This window comes from Scyliorhinus canicula, chromosome 27, assembly GCF_902713615.1.
Source record: "Scyliorhinus canicula chromosome 27, sScyCan1.1, whole genome shotgun sequence".
Classification (NCBI taxonomy): domain Eukaryota; kingdom Metazoa; phylum Chordata; class Chondrichthyes; order Carcharhiniformes; family Scyliorhinidae; genus Scyliorhinus; species Scyliorhinus canicula.
Window position 1 is genome coordinate 14,945,556 of NC_052172.1, and position 19,490 is coordinate 14,965,045.

Sequence of the window (19,490 nt, forward strand, 5' to 3'; positions counted from 1 at the left end):
TTAGGTTTCCTAGGTGTGCTTGTGTGTGTGTGTGTGTGTGTATGGGGACAAGATTGGCAAAGTATGGCTGCTCAGGTACCACCTCTCGTACCTCGTTCACGCAATGTGAGCATTTATTACCCACCTCCCGTTACCCAGAGTTGGCACTGGTCAGCCTTGAACCCCTGTCGCCCATTGCCGTAGGGAATTCTGGGATGATCCCATCGACAGTGAAGGAATGGTGGCGGACGGCGAAGTCAGGATGTCGCCTGACGTGAAGAGAAATCTGGGCGTGATGGTACTGGATTCCCATTCACCCTTGACCCTCTCCTTGGTCGTACAGAGTCCCCATCATTCCTCTGCCCGATGATCAGTTTTCAAATCCCTTCAAGGTCTTTCTCCTCTCTATCTCTGGAACCTCCTTCAGCCCTACAACTCTCGCTCCATTCCTCCCACTCAGGCGTCTTCTCCACCATCCAATTCCAATTCCATTGGCGGCCGGGCCTTCCGCAGTCCAGGCTCCCAAGTCCTGGAATTCCCTCCCGAGACCTCTCCAGCTCGCTTGTCCCATTTTAAGACCACGGAGCCTGAAGAAATCAGAGGAGTGAGTATAGGCCATATGACCACTGATCTGGGGTCGCCCGGGGTCACTGGTCTCATCGTCACCTTCCGGACTGTTCCACAAAATCCTAGGGGGTGATCTACCCCAATGGCACAATCTACCCCATAGCCCAATTAGCCGTGTGTTTCCCAGCATCCAGAACGCTGAGAAAGGCCTCGCTACGGGCAGCACGGTGGCGCAGTGGGTTAGCACTGCTGCCTCACCGCGCCGAGGTCCCAGGTTCGATCCCGGCTCCGGGTCACTGTCCGTGTGGAGTTTGCACATTCTCCCCGTGTCTGCGTGGGGTTTGCACCCACAACCCAAAAGATGTGCAGGGTAGGTGGATTGGCCAGGCTAAATTGCCCCTTAATTGGAAAAAATGAATTGGGTACTCTAAATTTATAAAAGAAGATGCCTCGCTATCTAACGCCATCCGGGTAGATTGGGGGTCACAGGCCATGGCCGCGCTTAGTCCCATTTTCTGCTCTGCCGGATCTCCTCGTACAGGGAGAGATTGCGATGCCCAACCCCCCCCCCCCCCTCCCCCCCCCCCCCCCCCCCCCCCCCCCCCCATGCCCAACTCACATATAAGGGAACCCCCAGGCCCCTCCCCTCACCTCTTCCCCACACCCGTGCAGGGCACCCCCAGCCTGAACCCCACCGTGAAAAGAATGCCAGCTCGGCAGTGTTAGCCTGGCAGTGCCCAGGCGGCACAGTAGTGCCAGGGTGCCACCCTGCCCAGAGGGCACCTCCGACCCCCTGCGAGACCTCCACGAGTGCCGTTCCGTCTGATCCCCATTTGTGGCGACCAGCACTGAACGGCACTCGCCCGGGGTCTCCGAGGCGAGGGGGCTAGATCCCACGCCTTGGGGAGATCTCAGGAGCACGAGTCTCACTCTAATATGCAGATTTGCCAATTCTTATACTCAATGCCCCGGCCAATGAAGGCAAGCATGCTGTATGCCTTCTTGACTACCTTCTCCACCTGTGTTGCCCCTTTCAGTGACCTGTGGACCTGTACACCTAGATCTCTCTGACTGTCAGTACTCTTGAGGGTTCTACCATTCACTGTATATTCCCTACCTGCATTAGACCTTCCAAAATGCATTACCTCACATTTGCCATCTCTCCACCCAAGTCTCCAAACGATCTAAATGAAATGAAATGAAAATCGCTTATTGTCACGAGTAGGCTTCAATGAAGTTACTGTGAAAAGCCCCTAGTCGTCACATTCCGGCACCTGTCCGGGGAGGCTGGTACGGGAATCAAACCGTGCTGCTGGCCTGCTTGGTCTGCTGTAAAAGCCAACGATTTAGCCGAGTGAGCTAAACCAGCCCCTACCCTGCTGTATGCTCTGACAGTCCTCATCGCTATCCGCAATTCCACCAACCTTTGTGTCCTCTGTAGGTTAGGTGGATTGGAAAGGCTAAATTACCCCTTAATTGGGGTAAATTTATTAAAAAACAAGGAGCAACCCTTCCTTGTCCTCAAATGGCCGACCTTAGAATCCATCTCTTTGACCAAGCTGTTGATTAGTTGTCTCCTTCCTTGGCTTAGCGTCAACCTTGTGTCTGAGAATGCCCCTTTGAAGCATTTTGAGATCGTTAATTACATGATAGGTGTTATATAAATGTAAGTTATTGTTTTGGGGTCTGTGGTGATATGCATCCCTGTAAATACACAAGGGGTTAATGTAAATTCACTACACCTAAGTAACCACTAGAGGGAGCACCAGAGACGTCATGACATGCAGATATACAGCTAATGAACACATAGAATAGGACACGACCAATGGGCAGTCAAGACACCCAGAGGTGACACTACCACAAGGGGGCATTACACAACCCATATATAAGGACAGGGCACACATGCTCTGTCTCTTTCCACAGGCGACACTTAGAGAATAGGACAGGGGCAGATCAGAAGCATCACACCCACCACGTGGCTTAGAGCAGACTGGTTAGTTAGACTGAGTTACTGTAGCAAGATTAGCAGGAGAGTTGAACTCATAGAGGACTGTGCTAATGGTTCAATAAATCACATTGAACTTACTCCAAAGTCTGGAGTATCTTTTGGTCAAAGCTGCATCGAGTTGCAGCCTGTGTTATTCCAGAGTACATAACACAACGTGTACCTAGGAGGTACGGCAGACCTAACACCTTTAGAATTACACTTGAGCAAGAGTCTGTACATTCAGGAGAGGAAACCAGCACAAAATTCAGTCGATATCACTCAAGGAACTCAACACTAACCAGGGCAAAGCATCCTGCCTGATTGGCACTCCATCCACCACATTCACTTCCTCCACCACCGACGCACAGCGACAGCCGTGTGTACCATCTACACGATGCACTGCAGCAACTCACCAAGGTTCCTTCCAAACCCGTGACCTCTACCATCCAGAAGGACAAGGACAGCAGGCACTTGGCAACACCGTCCCTGCACATTCCCCTGCTAGCCACCCACTATATATCATAGAATCATAGAATTTACAGTGTAGAAGGAGGCCATTCGGCCCATCGAGTCTGCACTGGCCCTCTGAATGAGCACTCTACCGAAGTCCTATCCCCGTAACCTAGTAACCCTATCTAACTTTTTTTGTTGGACACTGAGGGCAATTTAGCATGGCAATCTCTCTCCCTAACAGCACTGTGGGTGTGCCTACACCACATGGACTGCAGCGGGTCAAGAAGGCAGCTCACCAATACGTTATTAAAATAAATTTAAAGTATCCAATTCGTTTTTTCAATTAAGGGGGAAATTAAGCGTGGCCAATCCACCTACCCTGCACATCTTTGGGCTGTGGGGGGGGGGGGGGGGTGAGACCCACACAAACACGGGGAGAATGTGCAAACTCCACACGGACAGTGACTTGGGGCCGGGATCGAACCCGGGTCCTCGTGAGGCAGCAGTGCTAACTTATGCGCCACCGTGCATCCCCTCACCAACACCTTCTCAAGGCCCACGTCCCACGAAAGAATTTTAAAAGTCTACACCTAACCTTAGGTTTAATTTGTGAACGCCCATGAATGTCGGCGTGGTCCCCGTGACCTTGGTAATCTGGTCTGTAGACTCCAAGGTCAATCCACTGTGGACCTGGACCACACAGTGTGAAGTGACAAATCAAAGTTTTACAAGCTACCTGTCTAGTAAGTTTATTGTCTTTCAAGTGAATCAGTTCCTCAGTATTGCTGGGATGTAATTAGAGTGTGGTATGGCTCAGTGTGGAGAGGGGAGGGGTATTACCTCAGTGTCTTCTGTTAACAATCCCCAGCCCTGTCTTGAGGTTTGTCATTGTCTGCGATGTGTGCAGGATGCCTACTCAAGTTGCTCGGCAGAGTCAATGCTCAGCTTGCCTGAGGGGCTGTTGGATCCAGACCAGCTCCAGCAAGTTAAGGCAGCGTGGCCCCCTCAAGACTTTGATCTCGCCCTTACCTCTTGCACAACTGGGGACTGGCATCAAAGAGGCCCTGGACCAGAGAGGAGGAAGTTAGAGGCAATCTTTTACCTGTTAATGTTGTGATCGGAAATTCTCCTCAACTCCCATTGTTTTAATCGTTTACGAAGCAGAACCTGCCCATTCACACTCCGCCCCCCCCCCCCCCCCCCCCCCCCACCCCTTAGACAGTCTCCCAAGTGCCTTGCAACTAGAATTTGGATTTATACAACTTCAACAAGATAAAACATCTCAAGGTGCTTCAATGAGCACTATCAAAGTTCGACACGTAAGGAGGTATTAAGAAAGCTGGCCGTAGCTCTGAGGCTGAAGTTAAGAGTGGGTTAAAGGCGGGTTAGAACATAGAACAGGACAGCACAGAACAGGCCCTTCGGCCCTCGATGTTGTGCCGAGCATTGTCCGAAACCAAGATCAAGCTATCCCACTCCCTGTCATTCTGGTGTGCTCCATGTGCCTATCCAATAACCGCTTGAAAGTTCCTAAAGTGTCCGACTCCACTATCACAGCAGGCACTCCATTCCACACCCTGACCACTCTCTGAGTAAAGAACCCACCTCGGACATCCCTCCTATATCTCCCACCCTGAATCTTATAGTTATGCCCCCTTGTAACAGCTACATCCACCCGAGGAAATAGTCTCTGAACATCCACTCTATCTGTCCCCCTCATCATCTTATAAACCTCTATTAAGTCGCCTCTCATCCTCCTTCGCTACAATGTGAAAAGCCCTAGCTCCCTCAGCCTTTCCTCATAAGACCCACCCTCCAATCCAGGCAGCATCCTGGTAAATCTCCTTTGCATCCTTTCCAATGCTTCCACATCCTTCCTATAGTGAGGTGACCAGAACTGCACACAATACTCCAAATGTGGTCTCACCAGGGTCCTGTACAGTTGCAGCATAACCCCGCGGCTCTTAAACTCAGGGTTGGGGAGGTTTCGTGAGAATTCCAGAGCTTACCTCTTGCATTTCGTACAGTCAACAGCAACTTATGAAGCAAGAATGAGGAGAAATACTGCGGATGCTGGGATATGAAGCAAGAACAGGGGACGGCGGAAACATTTCAAAACAGGTCCGGCAGCATCTGGTAAGGAGAGAAAACGTTTAGAGTCCCTTTGGCTCTTCATCAGAACTGGAGAGGGAGGATGTCTTCGATTTCAAAGTGTGGCTATGAGAGATTGTGACAAAAAGTAGCAAATTTAAGACTAAAAGATGGCCTGGTGTGGGAGGGAGAGAGGGTTTAAGGTAGAGAAGAAAGGCCACAATCTAACATTGCCAAACTCAATGTTGAGTCCCTGAGGGCTACAATGTGCCCAATGCTTCAGTGGGGCCAAGGACAGACATGTGGGCACCAGAAGAAGATACGGAGTGAAAATGGCAAGCGGCAGGAAGATCGGAGGTCACGCTTGCGGACGGAACGAAGGTGTTCCGCAAAGCCGTCACCCAGTCTGTGTTTAGTCTCCCCAATGTAGAGGAGACCGCAATGGGAAGCAGCGAATAAATCATCTTCATTACAATAAAAAGGTTCTCTCACAGGAGTGCTGTAAAGCAAGAGTTAAAACCGACCCTTTTTTTTTTCTTTATTTTTAAAAAAATTTAGAGTAACCAATTATTTTTTTTCCGATTAAGGGGCAATTTAGCATGGCCAATCCACCTCGCCTGCACATCTTTTTGGGTTGTGGGGGTGAGGCCCACACAGACACGGGGAGAATGTGCAAACGTCACACGGACAGTGACCCGGAGCCGGGTTTGAACCCGGGTCCTCGGCGCCGTGAGGCAGCAGTGCTAACCCACTGCGCCACCGTGCTGCCCTAAAACCAACCCACATTATGATACATCAGGGCAGATGGCAAAAGGCTTGGCCAAAGAGGCAGGTTTTCCAGAGCACCTTGAAGGGCGGTATGGTGGCACAGTGGTTAGCACTTCTGCCTCACAGCTCCAGGGACCCGGGTTCAATTCCTGCCTTGGGCGACTGGCTGTGTGGAGTTTGCACCTTCTCTCCCGTGTCTGTGTGGGTTTCATCCCGGGCGCAAAGATGGGCAGGCTAGCTGGATTGACCATGATAAATTGACCCTTAGTGTCCAAAAGGTTAGGTGGGGTTACTGGGTTACAGGGCTAGGGTGAAGGCCTAGGCTTCACTAGGGTGTTTTAACAAAGGTTGATGGGTCAAATGGCCTCCTTCTGCACTGTAGGGATTCCATGATTCTATGAGAGAGAGTCGGAGCGGCGTCGGGAGGGAATTCCAGAGCACAGGGCCCAGGCAGCCGAAGGACGACGGCCAATGGCGCAGCGATTAAAATCAGGGGATGCTGAAGAGGCCAGAATTAGGGGAGGCACTGAGATGACCTCGGAGGGCCGTGGGACTGGAGGAGATTACAGAGATCGGGGAGGAGGGAGGCCAACGGAGGGGTTTGGAAACGAAGATGCGAATTTTAAAATGGCGACGTTGCTTGACCGGGGGCCATTTTAATTCAGCAAGCACAGGGGGCAATGGGTGAGTGGGACTTGGCGCGGGGCTAGAGCAGGGCCAGCAGAGGTTTGGGTGACCCCAAGTTCACAGAGGGTGGAATGTGGGAGACCAGAGTGATCAAGTCTGGAGGTATTGAAGGCTTGCACGAAGATTTGAACAGCTGAAGCTGTTGGGCAATGTTTTTTTAAATATAAATTTAGAGTACCCAATTCATTTTTTCCAATTAAGGGGCAATTTAGCCTGGCCAATCCACCTACTCTGCACATTTTTGGGTTGTGGGGGCGAAACCCACGCAGACACGGGGAGAATGTGCAAACTCCACACGGACAGTGACCCAGAGCCGGGATCGAACCTGGGACCTCGGCGCCGTGAGGCCACAGGGCTAACCCACTGCGCCACAGTGCTGCCCGAAATTGGGCAATGTTACGGAGGTGGAATTAGGTGGTTTTAACAATGCTGCAGAGACGACACTCCACAAAGCACCTCAATAGCCGGGAAGTGCTTTGGAACATGCTGAGGTTGTGAAAGGCGCTACGCAAATGCAAGTTCTTTCTTGTCCAGCGAGATCAATCTCTTTGCACTGCTCGGAATAGGATTGAAATTGTCTGTGATGCACACCAGGGTTAGATATTCAGCTCAGCATTAGTTCTGCAGACTCACGCATACTTTGGGTGGGGTACTGTACCCCAGCAGGCATCAGAACTTTCAGGACATGGAGCGAAAATTGAAAAGATTACAAATTATACGAGGAGGGAGTTATTAAAGCTTTTTAGAGATTAGGCATTCAGTGACACCTTCAGGTCAGCAAGGGCATTTCAAGGGATCATGGGGGAGTGGAGGGGGAGGTGTTAGGAGTCTGCTTGCAGTCATCGTCTGCCCTCTGTTGGTCTGACTGATACAGGCAAAGGCAGATGATGCCAACAGGCACATCAGCTACTTGCATTTGGCATCTTTAACACAATCAAATGGCGCAAGTTGCCATAGAGGAGCACCATAAACCAAGCTTTCACATCCAGTCACATGAGGTGATAAAGGGGCAAATGGGCAGACGTTTGGCCAAGGAGGTGAGTTTTAGGCAACATTTTAAAAGGAAGGAGGTGAAGAGGAGGAAAAGCGGCAGTAGGGGGGGGGGGGGGGGGGGGAGGAAACGAGGGATGTTCAAGAGGCCAGAATTATCGGAGCACAGCGGTCTCGAGGATTGTTGGGGCTGGAAGAGATTACAGAGATGGGGGGGGCCGTGATGGGTAGGATTTCAAAAATAGGATGAACATTTTAAAATCAGGACGATTCACCAGCCTCTGGCTGAAGAAATTCCTCCTCATCTCTGTTTTAAAGGATCGGCCCTTCAGTCTGAGGTATTATCACAAGTAGGCTTCAAATTAAGTTAATGTGAAAAGCCCCTAGTCGCCACATTCCGGCGCCTGATCGGGGAGGCCGGTACGGGAATTGAACCGACGCTGCTGGCATTGTCCTGCATTACAAGCCAGCGGTTTAGCCCACTGTGCTAAACCAGCTGGTTTCCTCCGAGTGCTCCGGATGGAAACATTGTCTCCACGTCCACTCTATCCAGGCCTCGCAGTATCCTGTAAGTTTCAATAAGATCGGAGTATCGCCGCTCAACCTCTGGTGTGGAGTCAACTAGCTGTTGCCTGGCCGCCCTCTCTTCCCTTCGTGCTTTAAAAGCGATAATTTTTCCCCTGAACACAGCCTTCGGCACCTCCCAGTACGTAGAGGGCGAGACCTCCCCATTCTGGTTATGAGTAATATAAGTCTATGGCCTTTTGATATTTTCTCGCAAAAAGCCTTATCAGCCATTAGGGCTGTGCCCAACCTCCATGGGGGGGGGGCATTGGACACAGCCCATCTCTAACCTCACATCCATATAGTGGGGAGCGTGTTCGGAGATTACTATCGCGGAGTACTCCGCCATCACCAGCTCTGGAAGCACCGATTTTCCCACGTCAAAGACGTGACAATAGATGTTATGTACTTGGGAGAAGGAGAACTCCTTCTCCCCTGGGTGTGTGAACCGCCCCCATCTGCTCCATAAAGACCGAGTCCTTTCGCCATGTTGGGAGGCCTTTCGTGTTTTGGGGTTCGATCTGTCTGTCCGCGGGTCCTGTACGCAGTTAAAAGTTTCCCCCCCGTGATCAGTTGGTGCGTATCTATGTGGGGGATTTCTGCCATAGTCTTCTTTACAAACTCCGTGATATTCCAGTTGAGAGCGTACACATTCACCAGGATTACTGGGCACCGCAGACCATGACGTACCATCCTCTTGAGTCCGGAACCATCTTTGTCACCTTGAACTTCGTCCTCTTATTTAACAAAATGGCTACCCCCCCCCCCCCCCCCCGGTCCCGTCCCGTAGCAGGCATGGTAGGTCTGACCCACCCAGCCCTTCCTTACCTGCAGTCGGTCCTGTTCTCTCAGATGTGTCTCTTGGAGGAAGACTATGTCGGCTTTCACGTTTCTCAGGTGGGTGAAGACTCTGGATCTTTTCACTGGGCTGTTAAGACCCTTAACGTTCCAGGTGACTATCCTGGTGGGAGATATATGTCCCCCAGCTGTCTCATTTATGTTAAGTGTTCAATGATTGTCTCATTTATGTTAAGTGTTCAATGATTGACACTGATATGTAAAGGGGCTTCAGGTGGACTCTGGATCTTGTGATGATCTGTAGAGTTCTGTGCAGAGTGAGTTTGAACCATTAAAGGTGTGTTGGTGAAAAAGGAGCTGAACTCTTGCCTCTTCATACCACAGCATCTAGTACATGTTAACACAGCTCCCGTGGGATCAACTATACTTACCTGTTGAGGACAAATGATATGAGCTCACTAAGCTTTGACATACACAGGGGTACGAGGCAGGGGTGCCCGCCGTCGCCGCTGCTGTTTGCGCTGGCCAAAGAGCCGTTGGCGATGGCTCTCAGGGAGTCGGCAGAGTGGCGGGGGATAATGAGGGAACATCGGGTGTCGCTCTATGCCGATGACCTCTTGCTGTATGTTTCGGATCCGTTGGAGAGTATGGGAAGGATTATGGGCCTGTTGGGGAGGTTTGGAGGGTTCTCAGGGTACAAGCTGAATGCAGGGAAAAGCAAGGGTTTTCCCAGTGAATGAGCTGGCACAGCGGGCTAATTTAGGGGGGATGCCATTTATGGTACCAAGGGTTGGGTTGAGATATTTGGGGATTCATGTAGAGAGGGAATGGACGGGGCTCCATAAGTGGAACTTAACAAAGCTGATGGAGGAGGCCAAGGAGGATCTTAAGGAGGTGGGATACACTGCACTTAACTTTGGCGGAGAGGGTCTAAGTGGTGAAAATGAATATTCTGCCGAGGTTCTTGTTTATCTTTCAGGCTCTCCTGATCTTTATACCAAAAGCCTTTTTTCGGAAAGTGGACATGGTCATTTTGGACTTTGTTTGGGGCGGGGAAGCTGCCGAGGGTGGGGAGGACCCTGCTTCAGAGGCAGCAGGGAGGGGGGGTTGTCGTTGGCGAACTTGCTTCGTTATTATTGAGCAACGAATGTGGACAAGGTGCGGCGGTAGTGGGAAGGGGTAGAGTGGGTTAGGATGGAGGAGGAATCCTGTAAGGGGTCTAGTTTGAGGGCTATGGTGACGGCAGCATTGCCAATGACTCAGAGTAGGTATTCAGGGAGCCCAGGGGTGCAGTCCACAGTGAAGATATGGAATCAGTTGTGGAGGCATTTTAGGGTGGAAGGGATGCTAATGCCGCTGTGCGAGAACCATGGGTTTGAACCGAGGGGGGGGGAATAGATGGGGTATACAGGAGATGGAGGGAAGTAGGGCTAGTCAAGGTAAGGGATTTGTATTTGGAGGAAGGGTTCTCCATTCTGGAGGAGCTAAGGGAGAGGGTAGAGCTGCCGAGGGGGAGTGAGTTCAGGTATCTGCAGGTTAGGGACTTTGCGCAAAAGGTCTGAAGGGGGTTCCCTAGGTTGCTGGGATATCCTGCTGGAGCGACTGCTGCTTCCGGATGTGGAAGGGGAGGGAAGAATTGGGGATATATATAAGAGGCTGGGGGAGCAGAGAGGCGAGCGGGTGAGAAACCAGAGCTCATGGAGAGGAGGAAGGCCGATGTCTTGGCCTTCGCCTCTCTGATTGCACGGCGACGAATTTTGCTGGACCGGCGGTCGGCATCGCCACCGGGGGTAGCGGCTTGGGTTGGGTGACCTGTACGACTTCCTGCGTTTTGAGAAGATAAAGTAGGGTAGCACAGTGGTTAGCACTGCTGCCTCACGGCGCCGAGGTCCCAGGTTCGATCCCGGCTCTGGGTCACTGTCCGTGTGGAGTTTGCACATTCTCCCCGTGTTTGCGTGGGTTTCGCCCCCACAACCCAAAAGTTTTGCAGGGTAGGGGGATTGGCCACGCTAAATCACGCCCCCCCCCCCCCCCAATTGGAAGAAAATAAATTGGGCACTCTAAATTTATTTTAAAATGAGAAGATAAAGTATGAGTTAAGGGGCTCCGCTGGGAGGTTTGAGAAAAGGTGGGGGATGTTTGTGTTTGAGGAGCTGTTCATCCCAGGGGTAGGGAGGGCGAAATAAGGAAAAAATCTGTACAGACTGTATAGTTGATTGTTGGGCTGTATGTTTTCCAGCCAGTCTTACATCCTCCATCTTTCCACCCCTACGGTGCACCCCCTCCCCCTTTCCATAGCCCGATCCCCCTCCCCCTATTTCTTTTCCAGCTTACCCCCCCCCTATTTCTTTTCCAGCTTACCCCCCCCCCCTATTTCTTTTCCAGCTTACCCCCCCCCCCCCCCCCCCCCAGGCGCCTTCTCCCTTGCTGGGGATGAGCTGCGACTTCTTTCCTCCTCATGAATCCCGGTGTTGGCTACCCCGCTAGTGTAGTGGCCCCCCTCCAGAGAGGTGTTATACTTCCTCCCATTTTATGGGCTCCCTACTCATTCTTTCCCCCATCCTACCCTGTGCTTATCTGCAGTCAGCTACTCCTTCCCTCTTTCAGTGCTTTCATCTTCCAAAACGAGGCCACGCTCTCCCACATAGAAACGGCCGCTGTGGCAATGGTTTGGTGTTGGCTGTCCAGGCTAGAATAATTTTTTTAAATAATCTTTATTGACACAAGTAGGCTTACATTAACACTGCAACAACATCACTACGAAAAGCCCCGAGACGCCACATTCCGGCGCCTGTTCGGGTACACAGAGGGAGAATTCAAAATGTCAAAATTACCTAACCGTATGTCTTTCGGGACTTGTGGGAGGAAACCGGAGCACCCGGAGAAAACCTATGCAGACACTGGGATGTAGAGGGGGGGGGGGGGGGGGGGGAGCTCTTTTTTCGGGGGTCACAACCATGCGTTGTTAGTCACGTTCTGCAGGCGTCTCATCGCTGCCCTTGCCGCCGCTTTTCCAGCTGTGCTCTGCGACGAACTTGTCTGCCTCTGCAGGGACCTTGAAGAAGTGATCTCTGCCTTGGTATGTGACCCAGAGGGTGGCTGGGTACAGCATTTCGCACCTTGCGCCGTTCTTGTACAGAGCGGCTTTTGCAGTGTTGAATTTGGCCCGGCGCTTGACCAGGTGAGCCCCAATGTCCTGGTATATCCGGATCTTGTTGCCTTCCCAGCTGCAGTTGTTGGACTGCCTGGCCCAGATCAGGATTCTCTCCAGGTCTTGGTACCGGTGCATTTTCGCAATGATCGCCCTTGGCTGGTTCCCGGCTTTGGGCTTTGGCCGGTACGATCGGTGCGCTGTGTCGATTTCTGGTGGGTTAGGGAAACTCTCCCTCCCCACCAGGCTGCCCAGCATTTGGGCCACGTACTTGGTGGGGTCCCGACCTTCGATCCCCTCCGGCAGGCCCACAATTCGCAGGTTCTGCTGCCGCGACCGATGCTCTTGGTCCTCCACCTGGGCCTCCAGCTGGGCCTGTGTCACGGCCAGCCCGGCCACCTTCCTTTCCAGGACGCCGACCTGCTGGCTCCGCTCCGCCGCCACCTTCTGCAGCTCCTCCAGTCGCTTTTTTCCTTCCTCCAGTCGCTTTTGTCCTCCGTCCAGGACCAACTGCAGGGGAGCCAGAGCTTCGGCCATTTTGCTGTTCACCATGGCCTCTATTTCGGCCTTTACCTCCTCTGAGAAATCCCTCACCACCATTTCAAAAACTCTATTCCACTCCTCCCCTGCTGGGGGGGGGCTTTCTGTGCGGCTGGTCGGGCCCTCTCCCTCCGGCTGGCTGCTAATTGGCGTCTTTCTCCCTCCCGTCATTCTGCTGGTGTGGTGGGCACGGTCTGCTCGGTTTGCAGGTACAAAGTTGTTTCGCAGGCCCGGGGGACAGTGCGTGTTACGTCATGACGCAGGACAATTGGGAGGGGATCTGAGGGGAAAGCGTGTTACGTCATGACGCAGCTCTCCTCTCCTCACAAGGGCGAGTGCGTGTTACGTCATGACGCAGCTCTCCTCTCCTCACAAGGGGGGAGTGCGTGCACGTCATGATGCAGGGCAAGTGGGAGGGGATCTGAGGGGAAAGCGTGTTACGTCATGACGCAGCTCTCCTCTCCTCACAAGGGCGAGTGCGTGTTACGTCATGTCGCAGCTCTCCTCTCCTCACAAGGGGGGAGTGCGTGCACGTCATGACGCAGGGCAAGTTGGGGGGAGATCTGAGGGGAGTGCGTGTTACGTCATGACGCAGGGCAAGTGGGGAGAGATCTGAGGGAGTGCGTGTTACGTCATGACGCAGGGCAAGTGGCAAGAGATTTGAGTACAGTAAGAAGTCTTACAACACCAGGTTAAAGTCCAACAGGTTTGTTTCAAACACTGTGTTCGAAACAAACCTGTTGGACTTTAACCTGGTGTTATAGGACTTCTTACTGTGCTCACCCCAGTCCAACGCCGGCATCGCCACATCGAGAAATCTGAGGGGAGTGCATGTTACGTCATGACGCAGAGCAAGTGGCGAGAGATCTGAGAGGAGTACGTGTTACGTCATGACGCAGGGCAAGTGTGGATAGACCTGACGCAGCTCTGCACCGCTCATCCTCGACAGCGCGATTGCGGCATGACGTTTGCTAGAGGCCGACGCGATGACGCAGCACGTTGAGTGAGGGGGGGAAAGCGGACGCGGTCTCCGCCATATTGTTCGAGCGGCCGAGGGATTCGCCGGCACCCAGCTCGGGACACAGGGCGACACCCCCCCCGACATATCGGCTGCCAGCCTGGGACAGCGCCGCACCCCGGTCTTCCCCCCAGCAACATGTCCGAGACCTACGGTGAGTGAAGGGAGGGCAGAGCCGCCGGTCCCGGGCCGGACTGCCGCCGGTCACACTGGGGGCCGGCCCCGGGCCTGTCAGACCCCCCCCCCCCCCCCCCCCAGTTCACAGGCCCGGGCGGTCCGCAAATCGGCCCCAGGCCTGTCAGATCGCCCCCCCCCCCACCCCGGTTCACAGGCCCGGGCGGCCCGCACCTCGAAACCTGCCCCCCCCCCCCCCCGGTGTCAAGGTGAGCATCACCTCCCACCCCCCCACCCCGGGCTGGTTGGAGCCTGTTCCCCCGGGGAAGCTGCTGACTGAGACCTCCCCATCACCCTGTGTGGCCCCTACCCTGACCATCCAATCCCCACAGTGCAGGGGGAGGCCATTCGGCCCATCCAGTCTGTCCCAACCTGAGGTCAGACCCTCACCCCATAACCCCACCTAACCTGCACATCTTTGGACTGTGGGAGGAAACCAGAACACCTGGAGGAAACCCACGCAGACACGGGGAGGATGTGCAGACTCCGCACAGACAGTGACCCAGCCGGGAATCAAACCCACTCTGCCACCCATGACGTTATCCTATCTCTCTCTCTCTCTCCCTCCCTCCCTCCCCCCCCTCCCCCCCCCCCCCCCCCCACCCTCGTGTCCTAAGCTCGAAAATTCTCTTCCTAAATGTTTTTAAGGGGTGTTTTTAATACATGCAATATTTGTATAATCACATCAAAAGCTATTTCCAAATGGTTCCCACAATGAAAGTGAATGTTTATTGGCTTCTATAGAGCAGTGATGGGCAACCTAGGCCAGTGAGTGGGCCGCACGAGTGGCCCCCTTCATCTCGGGGGACTGCAAGATTGAGATCGGGGCAGCACGGTGGCGCAGTGGGTTAGCCCTGCTGCCTCACGGCGCCGACGTCCCAGGTTCGATACCGGATCTGCGTCACTGCCCGTGTGGAGTTTGCACATTCTCCTCATGTTGGTGTGGGTTTCACCGCCACAACCCAAAGATGTGCAGGGTATGTGAATTGGCCACACTAAATTGGCCCTTAATTGGAAGAAAATGCATTGGGTACTCTAAAAAAAAGATTGAGATCGGACTTGTTCACTGACCATGACCCCATGTATTAGATTAAATATATTTAGTACATGCAGGGTATTTCATAACCAGTTAGAAAATGTTTAATAATCAACTTCAAATTGTAAAAGCGAAATAAATGTTTACACTTTGGATACAGGGATTTCACGGTTCTTACAGTCAATGTTGTGAGCAATCAGCATGCGCCTCACTTCACTCGCCCTCGCTTTACGGGTGAATCACTTCAGCCATACGGGCAGGAAAAAAACTACATGGGCGGAAGTCGGCAGAATGTGGTGACCCCGCACGTGGACAACAGTCAAAAAAATGTCTCGTGGGGGCCGCACTCAGAACACATGTGGCCCACCCCTAATATGGATCGATGTGATGGGCATTATTCAGGAGACAACAAGAGCATGTCACTTTAGATTTTGTCTTTGTCTATTTTTCTCCTGCAAATCTATTCACCCAGACCTACAGCATCCTCTTCAGAGGACGTTGGGGTTTTGCTAACCTGATGGTGCTGTTCACAATTGAAACAGTGTGCACCCCTGTTGAGAAATGAAGTGATAATCGCTTATTGTCACGAGTAGGCTTCAATGAAGTTACTGTGAAAAGCCCCTAGTTGCCACATTCCGTCTCCTGTCCGAGGAGGCTGGTACGGGAATCGAATCGTGCTGCTGGCCTGCTTGGTCTGCTTTAAAAGCCAGTGATTTAGCCCAGTGAGCTAAACCAACCAGTTGGGACGCCGTGGAATGTATGGAGGAGTAGTGGGGAATTCTGGCTAAAATCCATCTCTCGGCTCACACCAAACAGACGTTTAACTCGTTTGCTGTTTGGGCTTGAGTCTATGTGAAAATTGGCTGATTGGTTTCCCAGCATAACCGTGACTACAGTCTAAAATAGTAAGAAGTCTTCCAACACCAGGTTAAAGTCCAACAGGTTTGTTTCAAATCACTAACTTTCGGAGCACTGCTCCTTCCTCAGGTGAATCTGAGGAAGAAGCAGTGCTCCGAAAGCTAGTGATTTGAAACAAACCTGTTGGACTTTAACCTGGTGTTGTACGACTTCATACATTCTAAAAGTAATTGGGCATGATGTGCTGAAGTCCTGCAAGGCGTTTTTTATGGACTCTTGATAGTTTCGCACTCTTGCACCATCAGGTGGTGATTCTTTCTGGCCCGTTCTTTCTCATTTTTAAAGAAAATTGAAAGGGGGAGTGAAGATGTTAATTTACTGAGAGCAGTGGTTGTTGAGCATATCGATTTCTAAGAAGCGCAACACATTGCCAAAGTCTCATAACCCTGTACTCTTCAGGACAAACACAAAAGAGTGCCGGATTTCAAACAACCACAACTTGTGCTACTGGGGAAAAGGATGCTGATTGTTTGGCTGGTTGACTGTTTGCAAATCGACTTATGTCAACCAAACCACTCGACATTCTATCTGCTGTGGTATAAAATGCTGTGACCGTTTGAAATTTGCTATTCTTGCGTTTGTCCCAGTGAGCACAGGAAGAAAAACGTCAACATCTCTCTTCCTCTATCCAAGTGCTACCAAGTGACCCATTTATTTTGGTTGCTTGTCAGTTGCTATCTAGACAGATTGGAGCAGTTTGTTCCCCCTGCTTTGAATGGTCTGCATATTTCAAGCACTATCTGATTTTTGGGAATCGAACAACGGATTGGACGGAATCCCTTCTGGTTTTCAACTTCACAACACATCAGTGAATGTTGGTCATTATTTCCTCTGCGTTCAGCAAATTCTAGCTGTGCCGCTGTGCTAATCTAGGGGCGATGAGCAATGTCAGAGGCTGCGCAATCTATTTATGTGACTAATGTCGTCATCCTATTTGTAATGTGAGGTTAGAATTGGCGTGGAGTGGTTGTACGGCGAAAGTGAACTGTGGCAGCCCATTCGCCAACGTGGTTATTACAGAATGGCTTGACTTCCCACCTTAACCACCATCCCTGCTTCAAATGTGGGCACAGCTGGAATACAGTCGAGCCATGCTATGATGCTTAATGGTCACCATCTAAATTCCAACGTGGGTAAATTTGCTGGAGAGTCGCTGGTGCCTCCGTGACCACTTCTGCAAACCTGCAAAGACAGCGAGTAAAAGCCATAGAATCCCTGCAGTGCAGAAGGAGGCCATTCGGCCCATTGAGTCTGCACTGACCCTCTGAAAGAGCACCCCACCTACGTCCACTTCCCCAAACCATCCCCGCAACCCCACCCAACTTGTAATATTCCTGTACACGAAGGACCAATTTTTAACATGGCCAATCCACCGAACCTGCACATCTTTGGACTGTGGGAGGAAACCGGAGCATCCGGACGAAACCACGGAGACACTGGGAGATCGCACAAACTCCACATGGACAGTCACCCGAGGCCGGAATTGAACCCGGGTCCCTGGTGCTTTGATGCAGTAATGCACTTGCTTTAAAATATTGGGAGAGGCAAGGTATTTTTAAAAGCCTGTGCGGTAGAGATGAGGAAAGTAATTAGAAAACGCTCTCTCCCACCAGAAGCAGTTGAGAAAGGAGGCGCTTTAATGGGATCTCCACACTTTTCCTCAGAACCTAAGATTTTCTCGTACTGTTGCTGTTTATAATGTGCTAATTGTTATTCAAGTGGAGGCAGTGGACTTAGTGGTATTGTCACTGGACTAGTAATCCAGAGACCTTGGGTAATGCTCCTGATGCCTGGGTTCAAATCAAATTCAATAAAAATCTGGAATTAATGGTAACCATGAAACGATTGTCGTAAAAGCCCATCTGGTTGACTAATGTCCTTTAGGGAAGGAAATCTTGCCGTACCCGGTCTGGCGAACAAGTGATTCCAGACCCACAGCAATGTGGTTGACTTTTTAAATATAAATGTAAAGTACCCGTTCTTTTTTTTCCAATTAAGGGTGGCCAACCACTAACCCTGCACACCTTTGGGTTATGGGGGTGAGACCCATGCAGACGGGAGGGAGAATGTGCAAACTCCCCACGGACCGTGACCCGGATCAAACCTGTGTCCTCGCCGGCGTGAGGCCGCAGTGCTAGCCGCCGTGCCGCCCATGGTTGGCTCTTAAATGCCCTCCGGAATGGGCAATAAATGCTGGCCCAGCTAGTGATGCCGTCATCCCATGAACGGAACATAAAAATACTGGATCAAATGATTCCTGGGTGATGGGATTTTCCTGTGAGGAGAAAATCCAGGCTTCTAATCCTTGTAGAATGAGAAACCGCAAATGCTTAAGGTGTTTGATAGGGTAGACACAAGGATAATGCTTTTCCTGGCTGGGGTTTCGAGAACTGGCAGATGGGGGTCATGGTCACAGAATAACAGTTAAGAGGAAGAGCGATCTCTTCACCCCAAAGTGCTATGAATCTTGGAAGTCTTTATACCTCCTGAGAGCATGGACGTTCAGTTGTGTGTACTCAAGTCAGAGGCGGTTATTTTTTGATATTAAGATAATGGAGGCATGTGGGAATCATTCATGAAGGTGTAGCAATAGTGAACGATGATGGTATAGTGGTGAGCATAGCTGCCTTCCAAGCAGTTGACCCGAGTTCGATTCCGGCCATCGCAATAACAAATTGTAAATGAAGGTGTAGCAATGGTGGAGGATCAGCCATGATCAGACATGGCTACCGGGTTTGGTCCTGGTTAGTGTAGTCATGGCCAGGCGGTTCGTGCGCTGGGCTAAAAATCCATCGGGGTCTCTCCACTTAGGTTTGAATCTTGCCAGCTGCGATTGTAATGAGCAGTCCGGTGGCACAGCGGTTAGCACTGCTGCCTCACCGCGCCAGGGATCCGGGTTCGGTTCTGGCCTCGGGTGTCTCCCTGTGTGGAGTTTTCACATTCTCCCCGTATCTGCGTGGGTTTCCTCCGGGTGCTCCAGTTTCCTCCCACGGTGCAACAGGTTAAATTACAGGGATGGGGCGGGTGAATGGACCTAGGTAGAGTGTTTGGAGGGTCGGTGCAGACTTGATGGGCCGAATGGCCTCCTTGTGCACTGTGATATTCTATTGCCGACGTTGATCTGAGGTACAACTCTGAGCAGAGTGGAGGCATATTCTACTCTGTACCTAACGTGAGAACATCTATCCTACTATGCCGGGACTTCCCTGTGTGCTTGGCTCAGCTTAATGAGCCTCCACCTTTCACATCCCCGAAGTAAGGAAGAAAACAGATCAAGAACCCGGCTAATTGTGGGAGCTTGCTGTGCACAAACATACCAGATTTCCTCCATTACAGCGGGTGACTTTGCACACACACAAACTCTGCAAAAGTACTTCATTGGCTGTAAAGCGAATTGGAACGTCCTGTGTTTGTGGAAGGCGCAAAGTTTGACATTCCGTCGCCACCTTTCTGTCCTTCGACTTGCTGTACTGGATGGGGAAGTTTGTCTGAACTGGAAATATTCCCTGCCCTGTGTGTGTGTGTGTGTGTGTGTCTCAGTCTGCCGTGCACAAGGAAGTAAATATAGGTGTGCTTGGTCAGGTGAATTCAATGTCAGCAGCTTGAGTGAAGGGCACGATAGAGCGTCGGCCTTCAATAACAAGCTTTGCATTTTCTAATTTGGAGCTCTGTACTTTTTTCATTAGCCACAGCACAGATTATGGATATTCCTGTAAAATGGCAACTGATGTAACTAATCATTCAGCCGCTACCTTCCCTTTTTTTAAAA

The 19,490-nt window shown here is 51.5% G+C and overlaps 1 protein-coding gene across 1 annotated transcript in view; it reads left to right on the plus strand.

Annotated features, from left to right (window-relative positions):
• The first annotated feature begins 13,319 nt into the window (after positions 1-13,319).
• The window catches only part of rab4b (RAB4B, member RAS oncogene family), a 49,234-nt gene continuing 43,063 nt past the window's right edge, over positions 13,320-19,490 (plus strand). The window contains exon 1 of the mRNA XM_038786261.1: positions 13,320-13,747. Within this exon, the coding sequence (XP_038642189.1) occupies positions 13,732-13,747 (16 nt within the window). The 5' untranslated portion in view covers positions 13,320-13,731. The remainder of the gene's footprint in view (positions 13,748-19,490) is intronic.